Raw genomic sequence first — 20,898 nt, forward strand, 5'->3', positions numbered from 1 at the left:
CCTGACGTACCTAGGGTACCATTTACCAGGGGCTGACATGTGGTCGGAGATGCCAATTGGGTTTAGGCTTCACTGCAGTTTTAGGGAAGGAACACAGGCCCTGGGCACCTGACTGGCAGGAGCCCAGGGCACACTCAGTCAAATTACATCAGCAAATCAGCAAAAAGTGGGGTGATACCATGCAAGAAAGATGGCAGTTTTTCACAAGGTGGGACAGGGAGGGAAGGATTAAACTGATTATTGACTCAAACCCAATTGGTAGCATGCCTGTGATTGTAAACAAAGCAACAAATTGGAGTTTTTCTGTAGTTTATAAACTCCAATATCAGGGCCACATACACTAAGTGGCTAAGAATGCTCAATGGAAACTTCACATCTTACATAACTTGAAGAACTTGATCTCTACTCTCAAATCATAGATCAGTCTCAGGTGTTTTAAATCACTAAACTGGCTTCCAATGGACAGACTATGCATACTAAGAACTGAAGGAATCACATGGAAAGTTATGATATGGGGCTTTATAACATACCCAGCATAATAATTAAGAGCCCTAGATAAGAACAGAAAATCCAGTACCCAAATGATAATGCGATCAATTCTAAAGTTAAAAAAACAAAGGGCTGCGGGTAGCCGCTCTTAAGGGTTGAGCCACACTCAGCTGCAGTTCACTCCCTCTCGGTCGGATGCCTATCACAGAAACAATGATGTTCATTATAGTCGTGTTGGCGACAGCGCGCCCTTTTATTGCTAAAAACAATTATGGAGCACCGTTGTAGGAGAGAAATGAGACTGGCGTACCTTTCAAGCAATAAAGGCCACGTGAATCGGATTGCACGTGTGAAGATATTCCCAATGCATACTCCACGGGCGGGAAAAGGAAATGAGACCAGGGCCCGACAATCCAACCACTGAAATGACTTATGGAGAACACAACCAAAACATTTCTCTTTACCTTTGTCACATCTGCCCATTCAATGGTAGCCTTAAATAATGCAACTAACGGTTTACAATACACCAATCAGTGGTGCCCTGCTGACTAAATGTTTGTAGCTGTAGGTGAAGCTGTGCTATTGGTTGAATACAAACGAATCTGTAGTGTCATCCAGAGCTCTGGAAACATACATCAAACATCTGCTTCTCAAAATGTGTATAGAACGACCCAAGAAGGCAGATGAAGATTCTCTGGGGTCCTGCAAAGCAGAAAAATTGAGAAAACATGCCATGGTTAAAATAAGTGTCAGTTGTCCAATAAGTCGGCTCTGGTTACGATACTTAACTTCTGGCAGAGCTCGGGTCATATTGCGTCTAAAGTTTACAAATTTCTCTCTGATACCCCTTTACCAGAAGAGTGACTTATTTGTACAAATTGGGCCAAACATTTTGAGAAAGGGGTTTTTGAGCATTTTATAACTGACTCATGGAACACTATTGGTAAACTTTCCCTGCATAACAAAATTGCTCCATCTCTTATTCGGTCAAAATATTTCACTATCAATCTTTTACACTGGAATCCTGATCAGTTATACAAACTAAAACTAAGATATAATGACAAGTGCTGGAACTGCAAACTTGAGGCTGGCACTCATCAACACATGTTTTTTGGATGCCACCTATTAAGCTCTTACTGGATAGCAATACAAACGCAGGTATCAGCTATTCTCAACAATCCCATTTCTCTAACCTTCACTATGGTAACACTAGGCCCTTGGGCTTCCCCAACTGCTCTGGCCTTAGACTCTACAGATATGGCCTTGTTAGACTTGCTCTTAACCATTGCAGTTAAAGTCATACTTAGAGAATGGAAGACCTTTCACAATCTATCGTACCACACCTGGTGGGCTTTGGTCTCTTTTCTCCGTGGGGCTCATACGTCACTTTAAGTTAAGCATTACGTACCACTTATCTCTAGTAGGGTTTGGTGGTTCCTTGATAATTACATGAAACTAGGGTCTCAGGGTTCACTGACCCTTTCCGCTATTGATTTCTAGGGATCATGCTGGAGTCATGTGACAGACATCCCAACCTATTCCTTGACCTCCTTCCTTCCTTTTCACCCCCTGGCTTTATGTGTATCATAGGCGATACACACACTTAAAACGAAGTATAATGTAAAGCAGTACCACGAGAATTAACTGGTTGTACGGCTATTTTCGTGCTATTGTTCACATTTGTGCTAACTGTTTATATTGCATACACATCTCTCTGCTGTGTCCTTGCTCATCTGTTCCACTTCAACTCTGCCGTACCAATTTGTTCTATGTAATCAACTGTATTCTCATGCGTATTTTGTATTACATGGATTTTGCCTGTGTCGCATGTATTTCTGAATGTATGCCTCTTTCTTTATTTCTAACTAATAACAAGCATTGGCATCGCCAATAGGTCTCGCCTTTGGGACCTTATAAGTATATAGCCATGCAGCATATTATCCTGGGTGCTAAACTAAGAAGTTGTGAATTTCCATTTTGTTTAAGAAATAATAAAACTTGCTTAGAACAGGGAGAGCGGAACAGTCACATGCATGTGGTTTATAAAGCATTAATAGCATTTAGCAGAATCACTAATACCACCAGGTTCAGACCCTAGTTTCACCGAATGTAGCACACCCGTTTGATGACCTTTACAGAAAGGAGCGTGTTTGTATAGTACATTAAAAGCAATGTTATAAAAAATGTTTGTCACATTGTAGCACTGTGATCATTTTTTTTTTTTAAGAAAAGCAAATACTGTAAAAAAAAAAAATAAAAGAAGAAGAAAATAGAACAGATTGGGCCTAGTTTAATCGCTGTAACTATATTCAGTCTGGTATGTTTGAATATCAGCTAAGTAGTTCATTTAAAAAGCATTTGCCCTTTAACCACCTAAGCCATGCCAGCTGTTCAAGGGGTGAGGTGTGTGTTGCGAACAGCAGTGGTCTAAAGTAAAGGAACACAAGGATGGTTTGATAATGATAACTTGTTTTTATGTCGTGCTAGGAATTGCACTTGAGTCGCTTCTGAGCGCTGTAAAGTTACATTTGCCCAATTAATGGCGCCCACCTCAGAAGCATGAAATTGCATTGTTGGGATTCGAACACGACATACAGAACACAGCAGGTAGTCAACTGCGATGGTTCCTACAAGTACATAACTGCACCTTCTACACAAAATCATAGCTATGCCCCTCCCTTCTGTGCTATGATTACTTGGAGAGAAGAGTTAAGCGGCTGCCAGAAACCAGGCCAGGTAAAAAGGGTGCAGCTTCATTTTGGATCACGACACAGAGTTCGGGAAAGACCATGAGAAAAGGCTTCATTCAAAGATGTGGCATCGGAAGGAAGGGATTAGATTCAGCAGAAACTGCTCATCAGATAGGTGAAACTCACAACTCATATAAAGAAAATATTTTCAAAGATAAAGAAGAGTAAAGCTTGGGTGCAGTGTACCGGCAAGAAAGCAGTTACAAAATAAACAAGCGCACGTGCCTCGCGCAAGTAGGGGGTGGGGGGCGGGGGGGGGGGCGGCTGAGAGCAGGCAGGGTTTCCCTTGCGGAAGCGAGCGCGATAATTGCTACCATAAGGCGCCGCTCACTCCCGCAAGGGAATCTCCAAACATGCACGCGTTGCCATTCTAAGCAATGCAACGCGTGCACATTTTTAGGGCAAAAGCGGAATCGATTACATGAGGTCCCCTCCTAGGCAGCGCATGCGTGCTGCGTAGGCGAGACCTAAAAACTACTTTAACACAGAAAAAATAAGTAAGTGTCCTCCTTAATGGTGCAATGAAAGACTTTCTAATTGTTTTTACCCTCTCACTTATTATTTCTTCCTGTCATATTAGCAAAAAATTGGTCCTTGGAGTGAAAACAGCCATAAGGAATCACAAACCTCCATTAGTACAATGCCTGCTAAAATACTGTACAACTCATATGTAGCGAGTTGTGTACTAGTAAAATAAAAAACACCAACTATGATACACAGAGATCCTAGTCCATGTACTCCAAAAACAGCTTCACAGCTAACTACAATGCAGTCTGGTAAACGGTAAAATAGACCGACTCGTGGCTATCTGTCAATACAAACTGTTTTCAATTCATGATGGTAGTGAATATTCACATGCACAGCATAGTGAACGGGTCAAAACATGCACACTATATGTGGTAATCTCCCTGTGCGTCAGGAAGATCAGCACGGACGGCAGTTCGCAACGCACTCCGACGCTTGTGGAACTCCGCTGAGTTTTTTTGTCACTTCACGGAGTTACGCTTAGAGGAACTCTACGAACTCCGCCCAGGCCTAGTTATCTACTGATGCTATGCACAGAAGATATACAGAAAGAGAATGAGAAACAGCCTATTATGTTATGGGCAGACAGAGTGCAAGTTCACCCATTGGGACTCTTGGATGCCTAGAAGGAAAAGGTTAATGTGGGGCAACAGAGTAGTCGAACAGGTGGAGCAAGGTATACAAAAAATGCCTATGATTGTAGCACCTGACTATGTTAATATCAGACTTTCCCTTCTAACTATATAACGGAGGGCCTAAGATTGTAAGTTTGACCTCGGAGAACTACACCATGGTTCCACTATTTGAGATGCTGTCTGTGGTTCACAGTCCATTTAGAAGGGCAATTAAAGGTCTTTTTTCCACAAGACACAGTAGAACCTAATTCACCTTAAGGTGCTTGATTGAAATTAGAGTGCAATGCACTGATTGCGTAAAGAGGAGGAAACACATCAGTGCACACATCTCTTGCCGACAGCCAGTGGGCATCAAACAAGACCAGGCTTTTAAGAAGTGGTACAAATTCCATCGTAATTCACTCTTTGGTCTCACTATTGAGAAAAAGGTCACCACCATGTGCCAAGTGTGATCTTCAGTTTACAGGAATACTCTAAATAGGTACCAAAAACAAGTGAAGCTGGACGTCTGTATGAACTGTGACAAAATAACGGACCACAATATACTGGAAAATGAGTTTTCTCTCAGCTAATTGTAAGTGAGGAATATGCTGGAACTGCTGCTGAAAACTTTGTGGTTCACCACATTAGTAGGACTAGGGCTAGAAAAATAAGGAGGTTACTCCATATTCAAAAACTTTGCTTGCACATGTGAACTTTGAATACAATTCAGAAAAGGTAATGGTTTATTTTCATCACTTACAAGTTATCTCCAAAGGACCCAGAGTCCAGGAACCCAGTGAGGTTTTCCTCCTTCCCCTTAAGAACCTGAAAAGAAAAATAGGCACATTTATGCCTCTTCCTCTATACACACTGCTACTGTTTGCACATAGAATATACCTACAAATGTCAACTGCAAATACAGTGACTTTTGAACTGTTCAAAATGACAGCCTTGTATGACAAACCTTTTTCTCAAAAAGCTTCCTGATGTACGGTTTCCAGAAATGCTCCTTCACTCCTTTTGCTTCTAGAAGAATACCATCATGAAGACTGCAAAGCTTCTCAATAATGCAGGGGGGGTCCACGGCAGGCTTATATTCCTTAGTACGTTGGTCTTCAGGCAGACCTACAAAGTAGGGAAACACTCACTTAAGGAAATCTTGTGCTCATTTCACAATTTGAACAAAGACACCATCAGGAATATAGCTCACTGGATTGAGAGCCCAGTGCAGACTGTTTGTGACTTGTGGATCGAAGGAGTGGAATCCTACTTTGCCAAATAAGTCTTTCAGCATTCAAAGGAGAATACGAGATCTTCATTTTATTAAGTTCTGAACTAAAAGAGAGAGCACCTGGCAAAACGTGCCAGTGTGATGTTCTTCATCATAAAAGGAACAGTTCGAAAAATCTTAACACAATGATAAAATACTTGGATAAAAATGTCTCAAAAGCTCAGTTGCCTAAAAAATTCCCAATTACACATGCAATGGAGTGCGATATAAAAATGTGTAATACTAACAACAATCCTTATATGAACACAATTAGTAAATTTTTGCCATTTAAAAAAAAGAAAGAAATAATGCACATATTTACATGAACCCTTGTATACCTAGGTGGTTGGCGGGGGCAGGAATGCTGTACAACAAATACACTTATTTCATAAATATTACAGAGTAAATACAGTTTCTAGTTATGACCCTAGGAGAATAAAAATACATTTTTGAACATTAGGCACAGTTACATCAAGGTAAACAAACTGAATTATCCCTAGACCCAACCAGCGGAAAAGCCACTAAAAACATGTGAACAAATACAGTATTTAACAGTACCCCACTAACAAAGCAGAGATTATTAGACATAAGCTAAAAATGGAAAGAGATGAGTAAAGGCTCCTTGTCCCTGAAAACTGAAGATAGCCGATATATACAAAATACAACACATACCTTAATCCCCTTCACATTTGTTAGAGAAGCCCATACTGCTACCTTCACCTATGCATACGCAAAATGTGAACAGCAAATCCTGGAAGGGTACAAACTGCAGAAAATATAGGGTTTCAAATCGAGCTTCGAAAGGTTTTGCTTTGAAAAGAAATGCAAAAGCAGCACTGCTGACTCAGTGGAAACTTTTCCTGTATAATTGCTCGCACATGTGCTTATCAAGTTCCTTTCCAGCTCCTCTTCTGTGCAAGCTGGAGTGAAGGAGCCTTTCAACAGCGATTCCAAGACTGACGCGGAGAAGTTAGGGAGGCATTAAAGTGCACTGGCCCTGTGAAATCTGAAATCTTAGAGCCCTCATGAAGTGACTCGCTACGGGCCACCATTCACAGCTACTATGGCAAACTGCCGTCAGCAGACAGGACCAATATGCTGGGGTACAGAAAGCAGATTTCCATTAGGCGATGACTTAGAAAAGGAGCAGAGGGGTGGCAAATGAATATTTTGTTTAATATGTTTATTAGCATTGTTCGTAACACTGCACAAATATTGATCAGGACATCCTATAAATGTATTCTTAACCATCAGGCCTTCCCAGGAAGTGGCATCTTACAAAGGGAAAAAAAGGCACCAAATGCACACGTCTGGTACTGGTTCACAGCAAATTATACAAGGAGACTTTGCTTCACCTTCCGTCCCCAACCATCAACACATCTCTTAAGATCCTGCTAGGGGGAGCCATCAAATGTGCAGCGTAAACAAAAAAAAACCCAGAAACAATAGAACCATTAAAGCAACAGTGAATACAAACAGTGGGTTCCAGGTGGGAGAACGTCCCGAGATCGAAACGGTAGGCTACATACGGGAAAGGGATAGGGGTCAGGGGCTAGTCGCCGTCCATCCAGTCCATGTATTCAACGGACAAGATGAGGACATCCTCAACACATCAATAGTAGCACACCCTGGGTATGACCACTAGGGTCAGCCGGTCTCAAGAGCCCTGCACACAGATTATCAGTACGTTGTCACCCTCCCACAGCTGTGTCCTTGAGCACAGTCCGAAGAAATCCTTCCATTCTCATTCCCGGACCCCAACCCCTACAAAGACGAGGGCACATGGTGTCTGGGGGTTTCAAAGGCATCCAGCACCTCCGTCCATAGTGGGTCTATCGATCGTCTCATTACCCCTGGTCTCTACTCCCTACGGAGCACCAGATTGTCCGCTTGGGTCCAAACCTTGACAGTTGCTTCCCATCGAACGAGCACTGGGCCAACCGCCAATTTCCACGGCATGCCAATTTGCTGTTTGACTAATATGAAGGAAAAGGGTTCCCCACTTTCTTGGACATAGGGTGGGAGAATAAACCCAACAGGCATACCTCTAATGCACATGGCACAAAACAGCCCAGCGTCTCCCTCATACTCTGCATCACTGTATTCAAGAACATCTGCACAGGCGCACAGAACTAAGTCATGTGGCAAAAGTATGCCTATACCAGTGCACAGCGGGGAAAGCACTTAGGCTCTCCCCCCATATATCGCAGTTTCTTGGGGGGGGGGGGGGGTAAGTCATGGGAAGTTGATTTAGATTACTTTAAACCAAGTATTCCGAAATCTTTCTGCAGGTAAGCCCGCATTTTCATCCATTCCTGGTCTGTTACCTCACTGCCCAGGAGCGTGGCTCATTTGTGCCGCAAGGGACTTAGGTCCTTATGTGCCATTTTATTAAGGACACCAAAAAGCCATTTAACCAGATGTCTTTCGTTCTCCAGGGCCAACAGCAGATGTAAGAACCCATGTGTCTGGGGGTTTGTCTCCCCAAGCTCCGCAGAGAGCTGAAAATGTCTGGGTCAATGTCTAATAAGTGAGGAACTGTCCAGGAGGCAAGCTGTGGTTCTCAACAAGTTCCATACTGCCAGTTGCGGCACCGTGGAGAAATGGGGGGAAGGGGGGGGGGGGTTCCCATGCGGCAGCCCTACTAGGGGCAGTAGGGGGCATTTAATGGGCATTCTGCGTCTGCCAAATGCAGTGTCTCCAGCATCAGAGCATTGTCTTTAAAAGCATGCTCACCCCCCCAAGGAATACATTTTAGAAGTTGGGGCAAATGGGATCCTGGATTGGGCATAGTGCCCAGAGAACCCAGCTCTGCCAGGTTTGTGCCATCCAGCCAGACTGTAATCCATTGCAGCTGGGCAGCCAGGTAGTAAAATTCAAAATCTGGTACCCCGATCCCCCTTCTAAGATAGGCTGTTTTTAGACACTCACAGGTAGCCTATGTCGCTGCTTATCTTACATAAGCTCTCGTACTAGCGAGTCTAACTGTCTGAACCACGAGTCAGGGATCCAAAACAGGGAGCTATTAAAGTAATAAAGTGGACGGGGTAGCATAATCATCTTTGCTAGGGCTATGCGTGCCAAAATGAGACCGAGCGAATGTCAAAAGGCTTCACAAACCTTCAAGGAATGGAAAACTACTCCCACGTTACCCTCCCGTATGTCCTACAGGGCAGGATACATTTGGATTCCCCGGTACTGGAACATGGAGGGGGCCCAGTTAAGATCCGATGGGAAAGTTTCCGGTCAGACTGACTCGGGTAAGAGCAGAACAACTCAAGTCTTTGTAAGTTTCACCCTTAATCCAGAGAACAAATTTGTGCAGAAGCTGTAGCATGAGCGGAACATCTGTGGCCACATCAGACAAATACAGCAGTAAGTCGTTAGCATATACCCATATCAGGTGTTTAGCGCAGTCCACCCATATACCCCTACCCCACATCCGCTGCCTACACAATTCTGCTAATGGCTCGATGGCAAGGGCAAACAGGAGCAGGGACCGTGGGCACCCCTGTCTGGTACCTCTAAACACATTATAGGCATCTGATACAATCTGACCCGGTCAGATCAGATCAGATCATTAGGGTTGGTATAGTAGAGATGGACCCATGCCTCCTATAAAGTCCCCAACTGCATTCGGTGCATGACTGCGTCAAGAAAGGTCCCGCTGTTAGTGTAGAAAGCCATCAGGCTCGCCCCAGGTGCATCATCCTGTCGGGGAGCAAAGAGTACCAATTACAAGCGGCGTAGATTGAGGGAGGTGTTACGTTGTGGGATAAATCCACACTGGTCGGGATGAACCAACGCTTGCATATGGGGAAGCAGGGGTCTGGCCAGTATCTTACTTAAGATTTTAAAGTCCAAGTTTAATATGGACAGTGGGTAAAACGCTGTAGAAAGAGTCCCTTGCATGGTCGTCTTAAGAAGCGGAATGACCATCACGTCCCTGGTACTGTTAGGTAACTCCTTTTTCGCAAGCGCAGTTATTATACATGGGGGCCAATCGCGGGGCCAGCAATACTGCAAACGCAAAGAAAAATTCTGCTGCTAGGCCATCTGGCCCGGCGTCTTTCCCCATGCCATGTCTCTAATGGCTCCCTTAATTTCTTGGGGTGTGACGGGACCTCCCAGGTTCTCCATAGTAGTCAGGGACAGGCTTCGTAGCTGCAGCCGATTCAACAAGGCCTCCATATGTGTTCTCAGGCTCTTCGGTCAGTTCCCATAGAGCCCCAATTAGTACTCCCAAAAAGCGTAATTGATCTCCACTTGGGAGTGTACCCATCGCCCATTGGATCATTTCAAGCTAGTTATCAGGGGCCTGAGTGTCTTGGGGCATACCAACCAGGCCAGTAGCCTGCCCACCTAACTCTCCCCCTCGTGGACCCGGGCTATATAATCATGGCACTGGAGCTTTTCCAAAAGGACACTGTACTGTTCCTTGGCCTCTGCCACTTGTGTGCATACATCAGGATCAGCATCTACACTGTTGCCTAGGTCATGAATGGTCTTAAGTGCAACCAATTCATGGTCCAATTCTGTCTGAACGCCCATATTCGCCCCCATACAGTCTCCTTGAAAACCAGTCTTAAAGGATTCCCACTCTACATGGCAGTTTGTAGCCATATCTGAGCTGTGTGCAAAATAGTGAAGGATGACCTCGTGCAGGCCTTCCCTACAAGTGTCGTCCTCAACGGCACTAGGACTGTTGCAGGGATTCTGCACATACACAGAACTATGCACAGGAAACGAGGACCTCAGTGTGTAGTGGTTTACCAAAATACCCACCTCGGTGCCCAGAACCCCAATCCGACTAGCTATACTGTCTCATTCGTTCTCCATACTACAGCGAAGCTACCAATGATTAGACATCCTAGAACATGTTACTCCGTCCCTCTAAGGATACATGGGAACAAGAACACTCTTTCGTTCAAACTCTCGTACTTATCCACAACATGCGTAAATAGAGCCAAAGTATAGTTTAAATGTTTATTTTAACTAACGTGCTCTATAATGCAGTACACAAGCCAATACTAGCAGCAAAATGCATAAGATCAAACAAATCAGCATTGTTACAATTCCATATAGAAGAAAAGGGGAAATCATATTATAATGATAATGGAAACAGGACTATAGCGCCTTGCCATTCTCCCCATGCTAGAAGCTAGTTTATTATAATTATAGACGACCTCCAGGCTTTGTCAGGGGGACCCCTTACCTCAGAGTTCAGATGCAGGAATTTACATCTCCGGACAAGCACAGCTCTTCTATCCTGGAAAGTGTTTCTCCGAGTGCCCTAACATGCATGCAAGACCATATTAAAAGCACCAGATTTTCAGTGTTGCAGCTGTGTTCTATGTTATGGCTACGGACGTGAGGCTGACCAAAGCAATTCAACGGAGCTCATTGTTTTTCGACCTTGAACACGCTGTGCAGACTAGGAGCAGAGTGTACAGCTAGATATGTGAAAGGCAGACACTTCTCATGTGAAAGCGAGCAAGAAAAGTGTTTACGAGAAACGTACCATGTAGTAAAGTGAGCAAAAGGCAGTAAAATGGCGGCCAAGTGTGTACTAGCTTATGCTAACTTAGTAATGTCCACAGGTGAGCCCATATCCTCACTACAGGACAGAGCCGCCACACAGGGATTGCTAGTCTGGGTGCGCCCAACCAGACCCCCCACCAACAGCAGACTACGGTCCAAGATGGTGCAGTCAAGGTATTCAGGTAATGCTTCATCTGGTAGAGAAACATGATCTAGCTGCGAATTCCTTACCTTTGGCGTCAGACTGGATTCAGAAGATTTTTCTTCGAACAATAGCCTTGAGCACCAGTAGGTGGCGTCGGACGGCTCCATGTGACAGTGTCATTTTTGACGTTGAGACGTCTGAGTCACTTATATAGGCGCCTCGATATGCTGATGTCAGTTACTATTCCCAAATTTCCAGTAGAGTGGAGCCATGAAGTGCAAGTGCAGTGACATTGGTGTGATTCTGAACAGCTAGAGCCCTGAAAGGGAACAACCCTGACCCTATGAACCTGTCCGCAGAGCCAGGAGGATGGGCGGGTCGGTAAGGAATCTGCAGCCAGATCAGGTCTCTACCAGATAAGGCATTACCAAAGCCTTAAAAAGGCAGACGGTGCAGAAAGGTACCCTTTCAGAGTGGCCGGAGAATAAAGAATAAGACCTGAGAGAGGGAAGCAGAAAGAGGATCAATAGATCTTTCTGTACAATATTTTACAAATTTGTTCCATGGCCAGTCAGACATGGTCTTGGTAGATGGACGCCTAGCTGCCAAAATACCAGAGCAAACTTTGGGAAGAAAGTTGAATGCTATCAACTGCCGATGCTCAATCTCCATGCAAGAAGGTGCAGAGTTGACAGGTTCGGGTGGAGAGCCCTCACCTGTAGCTGCAACAGAAGATCCTCCCGAATGGGCAGCCTGATCAGAGGATCGATGCTCAATTGGAGAATCTCAGAATACCAGAATCTCTGTCGGAGGCTGGCTTAGTATATGGTGCACACTTATTTAAGTGAAGCTCCCTGCACTAATCCAGACAACCATTATGGTGATTTTAGTAGTCTTATACAACCATAGAAAGCTCTCTAAGTGGTAGTTATGGAGAGCAGCCTTCGGGCTTAATCCAGAAGGAGTGTAAAGCAGCTTGTTTTACTAGGACTAATCATATAGTGTAGGTTAGGTGAAAAAGAACCACACAGTGCAGTTAAAAAATATTTATTATAAGTACTCACTAACACATTGGTATATCCTCCTACCCGGATATATAAGCACAATACACACAATACTTCAATAGTAGAACTAGTATGCAGCACAAATACTCAGTGGTCTACAGGGGGAGATCAAACCATATACGAATAAAGTGGAATGTGAACTGCGACCGAAGTCGAGACGGGACCCAGAAGACTTAGAAGAGCTGGGGACCCAAGGAACCACCCAAGGTAAGTACCCAGGAACCCCACGGAGGCCATGTGCAGAATGGAAACACAGCCGCGCACTCAATACAAGTCAATAGTGAAGTTGCGGTTGCAGGTTTGCAGAAGAAGGACCCTTCCCAGAGGACCATGAAGAAACCCAGTGGAAGATGGAAGGTTGGAGAGTCACCCCACCCGTGGATACCCCAGGAACCAGGATACCTACACCAGGGACACCGGGTGCATAGATGCGCAGTGACATCGGAAACCCCCATAGACCACAATTGTGGAATTCAGTGAAGATGTCACTGGCGAAGGAGGTGAAAGAGTCCGGTGGAATACAAGGGTGGATTCCTGAAGAGGAGTACCTGCAAGCAGAGGGGACAGAGTCTATGCCACTCTGGAGTGACCAGGAGGCACGGAAGACCAACGACCACCGATGAACGAAGATGCAGGAGAGTTGACGGAGACCTTGTCTCTTCAGCTGTGGGGACCAGAAGCCTTTTACGAACTGTTCCACGCGGGAAGTTGAGAGCCAGGGGGTCAGTGTCTAGCAGGAGAACCAACAAGCTTTGGCAGCAGCAACAGACGAGAAAAGCAAAATAGCTGCAGTGTCGGGAGCAGCAAGGTCCAAAGGACTCATCAAGTGCAGAAGAGTCCGAGCAGGCCCGAGCAAACAGAGGAGCCCACTAGAGCCAAAGAAGACCCTCAAAAGGACCCACAGGCCGAAGGCACAGGAGTCGCAAGAGGACCTAGAGCAGCTCACCAACGATGCAGGCCCAGCGTGAAGAGGATGTGGTGCGGACCAAGATCTTGGTAGCAAGAGAGGCTGGAGCGTCTTTGTCTTCTACAGAGATCTTCGGGCTCCGTCAACAAGCCTTGGCAATAGCAAGTCCACTTGGTGCACAGAGGTTCTGTTCCATCGCTTCCGACAAGGGATACTGGCCTCAAACTCGGTGAGAAGACAGTGCAGGCATCAAGGGAGCTGCAGAACCACCACCTGTGTTGCTGGGACTTGTGAAGTCCAGAGGACGTCAGGAGTAGCAGAACAGTCAGATTAGTTGTGGTGCCTGCAGATGCAGGGGAGTGACTCCTTCACTCCAAGGGAGATTCCATGGGGTGTATTGGATGCCCAAAGGCCTGGAGAAGAACCTGGATGGAGCACAGGCAACGCAGAAGACTGGCAGGACGACGAGACGAATAGTAGCATCAGGAGTCTTCCAGATGCAGTCTCCGTTCCCAAAGCGGAGTCCAACGAAGTCCAAAGTGCCCAGATGGATGAAGATGAAGTGGTTCCGAATCTGAATCTTGTCCCACAACGAATCTGAAGAGCCACCCACAGGTAAGCCCTTAAGTACTCAAAGGGAAAGGTTGGGACGAATTAGGGGTACCTCCCAGAGGAGGGGCTGGACAGAGGGGAGGATACTCCCATGTCCTTTGTCCAGTTTCGCGCCCGAGTGGAAGCCAACGGCTCCCTGAACTGGTTCTAACTGAGTATGCAATGAGGGCACCAAATGCCCAATACACAAACTAAATAAACCTATAGTCCTACTCGGATACCTATTGTTCACGAGCCTGGCTCAGCACAGGAGGGCAGAATCATGTCAGTGGTCGGCCACAGCACTAGCCTGCTGCTAGACCCTGGAAGGTTGATATCGTGAATACAGGGCCGCTCCCTAGGGGAGCCCCCACTACATGGGATCCTACATCCAATACTGGAATCAATGTTGGGGTAGGATTCCAACACATTTGATATCAAACATGGCCGGTTTCGGTGCAGCCAATATATAGTTAGACAGTTAGACATGTCGTAATTTACTTGATGTCCACTAAATGTATAAAATGACTGACCGTTCTTACCGGGAGAATGGACTCCTAGGTTTGTAGGGGGTGTCCTGCTCCTGCAGGGCACCTCACACTTATAACCAAGCAGCCTGCCTTCAGGATTGAAAGGTCTACCTTAGGGGTGACTTACAGGTGCAGTGACCTCAGATATAGGGAACTTATATCTGTTGTGAGTGGCTCACACATGATGCAATGGTAGGCCTGGGGTCTCAGTTTAAGTGGTCTCTCATGGGTGGCATAATACATGATGCAGCCCATGGGAGACCCCTGGTGTATCTTTGCCCTTGGAACCTAAGTACCATATACTAAGGACTTAGAAGGGTACACCAGTAGCCAATTAGGAAGGTACCAAAGTACTTACCATAGTCCAATTCAGGGAGAGCGCACAGTGAATGGAGTCCTGATTAGCAGGATCCCAGTCAGACTAGTCAGAAAACAGAATGACACCAGCAAAAGTGGGGGGTAACCATGAAAGCAGATCCTACTTTCCTACACTCTCTGTGCCTAGTCTGGAGCTACAAGAATGAGCTGGGCCGGGTAGCTCATGCTCTTCTTGAGCACTATGGGCAGGAGTGGTATGGGTGGAAATGCGTAAAGGAGTCCCGAGTTCAACTCGTGACGAAAACCGCCTCTGAGCGAGACCCGCCTTGGAAACTCCAAAGCGCAAAACTGCTGACATTGTGCGTTCTCGGCAGAGGCAAACAAATCTAACCAAGGCTCTCCCCACTGCTGAAAGAGACCTTGAGCCACCTCCGGATGGAGACCCCATTTGTGAACCGCAAGGCATAGACGGATGAGTTAGTCTGCCCTGGCATGCCGAGAAACTGCCAGGTGTTGAACCACCAGGGATATGCCCTGCTGTTCCAGCCATTTCCAGAGAGCTAAGGCCTCTTGGCAAAGGGTCCACGACCCCTGCCCGCCCTGTTTTTTGAAGTACCACAAGGCGGTAGTGTTGTCTGTGAACACTGGGACCAGCTTTCCCTTTGCTGAAGGAAGAAATGCTTTCTTTGCCAAACGAATCGCTCGGAGCTCAAGCAAGTTGATGTGTAGTCCAGATTCCACCAGAGACTAGAGTCCTCTGATCTCCACCTCTACCAGATGGCCGCCTCATCCCAGAAGTGATACATCTTTCACTACTGTATGATCTGGTTGGGGAAGGGGAGGGGGGTCGGCCACCACTGCAGGTCCTGTGCAGTTCCCTCTGAAATCTGAACCATGTCGGAGAGATTCCCTTGATGCTGCATTCAATGGAACTTCAGGTCTCACTGCAGAGCCTGCAGATGCCATCTGGAATAAGTCACAAGCAGGATGCAGAAGGCCATGAGGCCCAGCAGCCTTAGTCATTCTCACTGAAATCCAGGATAGAGGCTGAAACATCGGTTTCATAGCCTGCATATCCAAGACACACTAGCAGAATAAGCCCAAATGTGCACTGTGTGCACAACAGCTCAGATGAAAGGGAGCATCTGAGAGGGAATCAGGAATGACTTTGGCACATTGATAGTGAACCCCAGCAAAAGCAGGAGGTCCCCTGTAGTCTGGAGGTGGAAGACGACAGCCTTGGGTGAGCTTGCCTTGAACAGCCAGTCGTCATGATGGGGAAGACTGGCACCCTGATCTGCGCAGATGGGCTGGGTCCACGACCATCACCTTGGTGAAGAACCGAGGGGAGCTGGTGAGACCTAAGAGGAGCACAGTGCAGTGAAAATGTGAGTGGCTTACTGTAAACCGCAGATAGCACCGGTGGGCAGGCAGGACAGGAATGTGAAAATAAGCATCCTGCAATTGCAACGCTACACTACGGTTTCCTGGATTTAGGTCAGACAAGACCTGAGCCAGAGTGAACATCTTGAACTTATCCTTTTTGAGGAAGTAGTTGACGGCTCAGAGAGCAAGGAAGGGACAAATGCCCTTGTCCTTTTTTGGGACCAGAAAGTAGCAGGAATAACAACCACAACCTACTTGTGGCAACAGAAGAACAAGTTACTTACCTTCGGTAATGATATATCAGTAAGAGACATATATTAGTTATAGATTCCTTACCTTAGAATTACCCCCAGGCATCAGACTGGATCCAGAGAATTTTTTTCGTAGCATTACCCCTGCTCTTCGGTAGGTGGCGTCGGTCGACTCCGCTTTTGTCGTTGGCCTCGTGATCGCCGGGATGACTTCGCGGTATCTAGTTAAAAGCCGCCATCGCGCGCCGACGTCCGTTCTTTACATGACATTCCACGTCAGAAGCGCAGAGCTATGCAAGACACTGACCACTGGTGCAAAAATCTAGGGCACTCAAAGGGAGTCCCTTACCCTAGAAGTCAGGTCGCAGAACGGGAAGGATGGGTGGGGCGGTAAGGAATTTATAACTAATATATGTCTCTTACAGTTATATCGTTATCGAAGGTAAGTAACTTCATCTGAAAGAGACAATTAGTTATAGATTCCTTACCTTAGAATAGGTTGTGATTAAGTGCCATCTTTCTTGCATGGTATGCCCCCACTTTTTGCTGAATTGCTGAATGTACTTTGAGTGTGCCCTGGACTCCTGCCAATCAGGTGCCCAGGGCCTATGTTCCTTCCCTAAAACAAACCAAAGCCAAATTGGCAAACCCTGGCCACATGTCAGCCCCTGGTAAATGGTACCCTAGGTACCCAGGGCCTTGTGACCAGGGAAGGCCTCTAAGGGTGGCACAAGGAGTGCTGCAGCCCTTAGAGGCCCTGTACCCTTACACACACACTGCCTTTGCAGGCTGAGTGTTTGGGTGCAAGACAAAAACAAAGTCGACATGACACACATCCCTGTGTGCCATGCCCATCACCTACACTGCCATGGCATACATCAGTCCCCCCTCTAGCTGGGTGCCTTATGCCAATGGTGTGGGCACAGGAGCAAGAGCCCTGTGCCCCTACAGTGCCCAGGTCCATTCCTGAGCACTGTAAGTGCAGTGCTGCCATTTAAGAGTACATGGTGCTGAGAGCTCGTCAAACACGAGCTCCACAGCACCATAATGGCAACACTAAAGACTGAGAAGTTTGGTATCAAACTTCTCAGCACATTAAATCCCACACTGGCATCAGTGTGGGTTTAATGTACACAGCACCCTAGAGGGCATCTTAGAGGTGCCCCCTTAAACCTAACCTACAATCCACGTCTGCTCTGAGGCTGCCTAGGCTGCCACCCAGCAGACATGTTGCTGGACCCCTGGGTAGGAGAGCCCCTGCTCTCCTGGGCCTGCAACAATGCACATCCTGGGCGAGGTGCTAAATCTCCTCCCCCAGGATGGGCAGGAGGAAGCTTCAAAGGCATGCCGCCTCTGTGAGCTTCCCCAGGCCCCTGCAACCCCCCCCACTCTGGCAGGAAGCTTTGGCCGGACACCCCAAATAAGAACAGGGGATGTGCCAGCCTGCCAACCCCACCCCTCAGGTGGGGGAGGCGAGGTGAAGCTGTCATGCCTGGAGGACGGACGGGTGCGCAGGTCCAGTATATAAGGACTTGAAACATGAACGAACGCGCTTAGCGTTCTAGCTCCAAGCCCGGTTTCCGTCTCCCTTTGCCTGACTTCCGTTACGAGACTTCCTGTTTCCGTCCCGGAGGCGTCGTAGTCCTGTATTGTTCCTCTAGCGAGTAGAGAGCAAAGTTTCAGCGGCATTGTTGTGGGTGTTTGCGACGCCGTTTCAGTCCGTTTCACTTGTGCCTTGAGCTGCAGAGTTTCCCCGGTGTCTCAAGATTCTCATCTCCGTGTCTCGCCGCTACTACGAATTGCCTGCTGCACCGTGAAGCCACTCACATCCCCATCACCTGAGTGAGTGTATCTGCGCCATTCCAACGTTGCAGATTCCACCTTATCCTAGTTCCTTGTTTGGTTCCCTGTCTTGTGTTCTTTATCTGCTTTTAGGCAGCACCCCTATCTTTCCTTCATTCTGGTTTCTATTAGTTAGTCATTATCCTTCCCTATGCTCATGGGTCAGGTTGGTTGGGGGTTGAAGTAGAGTTGGAGGAGCCCTTTCTTCCGCGCTGTCTCCTGGTAGTCTACTGCTAGCTTGGTTCTGTCGCCCCTTGAGTAAAAGGGATAGCTAGCGTGACCCACCGTGCCACAGACTTGTCAGCGACAGCAGAAGGAAAACGGTAACAGCGCTGGGCGCTGCTTTCATTTGTTCTCATTTGGACGGTAAAGAGGGGGACGTGATTTGTAATGTTTCTTTCCTAGGATTACAAACTACTGCAACACTAGCCACACAACAACTCCATTCTTCTTAGGAGAACCTTTACAAAGAACATGTGAGTTTAGCAAACTGGGAAGAGGGACAATACATACATTTGGGTAGAAGTAGTATTACCTCTCCGCTGCTTGTGATATAGAATGTTCCAGAGTGAAGTAATCTATTAATCCTGGTCGACATTCAATGTGCCTAAGCCTTGCGGAGTGCCGCCCCGTCCTGATTCACATCAGAAGTACCTGTGCTTGGTAGGCAATAATACAGAATGTATTTCCTGAAGATATAAGGGGGCTGTATGTTGTTCATGGTTAACCCACTCTTTATGATACAGCGGAGTGTTGCCAGCTCTCGAAGACCTCTTCACCCATCCATAAACCGGACCCCCTCCTTCCCTTGTTTTGTTTCCCTGTTTTCCCCTGTTGAGTCATCCGACACTCTAGTGTTTGATAGAGTCGGAGAACCACAGGGGAGGATTGAGGCATACTCTACTGATTCCTGACGCTCCTGCAGAAAGACCTCAGATTCCTTACAGAAGCACATCTCCGGGCTCTCGCCATCTTGAAGAGGGGGAGCCCTACCCTATCAGGACTAGGCTACTGCCCCCCTCCCACAGGAGAGAGGCAGGATATGGGGTGTACCCACCCCAGGACAGGGACCCATTGGTCCCTGCCCTTCACCTACCTGTAACGCCCCTGAATCTAGTATTTAGGGGCACCCTGAACCTTCCTTCCCCAGATTCCACATTCAAAACTACAAAGAGCAAGAAGAAAGAATACCTGCCCTGCAGCTGCTTAAAAGAGGAAGACACCAACTGCTTTGGCCCCAGCCCTACCGGCCTGTCGACCCTCGAACCTGCTCCTGCTCCAATCCGGCATCTCTTGTGGCCAGCAACCTCACCAACCCCGGAGGACCTGGCTACCTTTTGGCTCTAAGCCCCTGGGACTCCCATGAGTAGAGGCTCTACTCAAAACCTACCTCTAATCCCTCGCAGCAGCCCGGAACTGCGAACCCAGCACACTCTGCACCAGCCAAGCCTGGCCAGTGCCGGAGTGAACAAAGACCCCGAGGACGACCCCACGGCGACTGTGACCCCGAGTCCGGCACCCAAGGACCTCCCTCGACACTCCTGAAGAAGCCTGCAGCCTCAGAACCAGGTGCCCCCCCTACCGCGATCAACAGAGGGTAAGATTTCCCAACACCAAAAGGCACCCCTGCACGCGGCGCCCCACGGCCCCCTGTGCCCAATCCCGGGGTACCTACCTATCCTCCAACTACCCAACTTACCTCTCGAAGTGGTGGTGGCACCTGAAGAGTCCTTGTCCCCGAGCTTGCAGTATTTTTCTAAACCGGAGATTTCCCATTGAAATCGATTGAGCGCCCGAAGGCTCAAAAGCACTCTGCACCCAGCCGCCCGAGTGGCCCTGGCAGTGAAAACTGTACACCTACCTACTTCCCCACTTGCCCTGAGTAAGTGACCAGGAGCCCAGCTCCCACAGCCGCGTGGCTTGCCAGTCAGCAGCCACCAACCAAGGCCCCCCTATCCCTCATAGGATAACATTGGGCCTAACTCTCTCTGCACCCGGCCGCCATAGAGTCGCTGAGGGTGAACCAACTGTACCTACCTTACCCTGGGGGACCCCTGAGTCTATGCCCAGAACCTCAATTCTGGCTTTTTCCTGAAATTTCTTCTAAGTGTGGACTTTTCAAATCTTAAAATATTCACCAAAAATCAGCCGAGTAACGAAAACAAAATTGCTCACCTGCTCTTAGGTGAGCTCCCAGTGCTGGATCTTGGTGCCCAGCACTGACTCTGAAAAGTACTTACAACTGTACTTACCCTTACCCCAATTTTCTTCTATAGGAAACCATTGACTGTTTTTCTGTGAAATTTCTTCTAAGTGTTGATTTCTGTAATCTTTAAATATTCTTCAAAAATCGTATAATATCTGAAAACGTAATTACTTACCTGTTTTGGATAAAGGTCCCAGTACTGAGTCTAGGCATGCAGTACTGGATTTCAAAAGTAACGAGAACATACTGTACCTGCAACTTGAATTTTCTTCCGTAGGGAATCATTGACTGTTTTCTTTGAAATATTTTCTAAGTGTCAACTTTTAAAAAAGCTAAATATTGTTTAAAAATCATTACAGTAATTAAGTCGACTTTCATCACTTGATTCTGAGTACTGACCCAGGACTGAATCTAGGATCCAGTCCTGGAATTCCAAAAGTAATCTAAAAAGTAATCTGTTGCAAAT

General features: G+C 47.0%; 1 protein-coding gene across 2 annotated transcripts in view; it reads right to left on the reverse strand.

Moving 5' to 3' along the window:
- The window catches only part of RBL2 (RB transcriptional corepressor like 2), a 722,629-nt gene that overhangs the window by 573,811 nt on the left and 127,920 nt on the right, over nucleotides 1-20,898 (reverse strand). For both annotated transcript variants that reach the window (XM_085638866.1, XM_085638867.1), the window contains exons 6-7: nucleotides 5,346-5,506; nucleotides 5,142-5,206 (exon numbers count right to left, since the gene is read on the reverse strand). In XM_085638866.1, coding sequence (XP_085494992.1) covers nucleotides 5,142-5,206; nucleotides 5,346-5,506 — 226 coding nt within the window. The remainder of the gene's footprint in view (nucleotides 1-5,141; nucleotides 5,207-5,345; nucleotides 5,507-20,898) is intronic.

Source organism: Triturus cristatus, chromosome 12 (genome assembly GCF_964204655.1).
Source record: "Triturus cristatus chromosome 12, aTriCri1.1, whole genome shotgun sequence".
Classification (NCBI taxonomy): domain Eukaryota; kingdom Metazoa; phylum Chordata; class Amphibia; order Caudata; family Salamandridae; genus Triturus; species Triturus cristatus.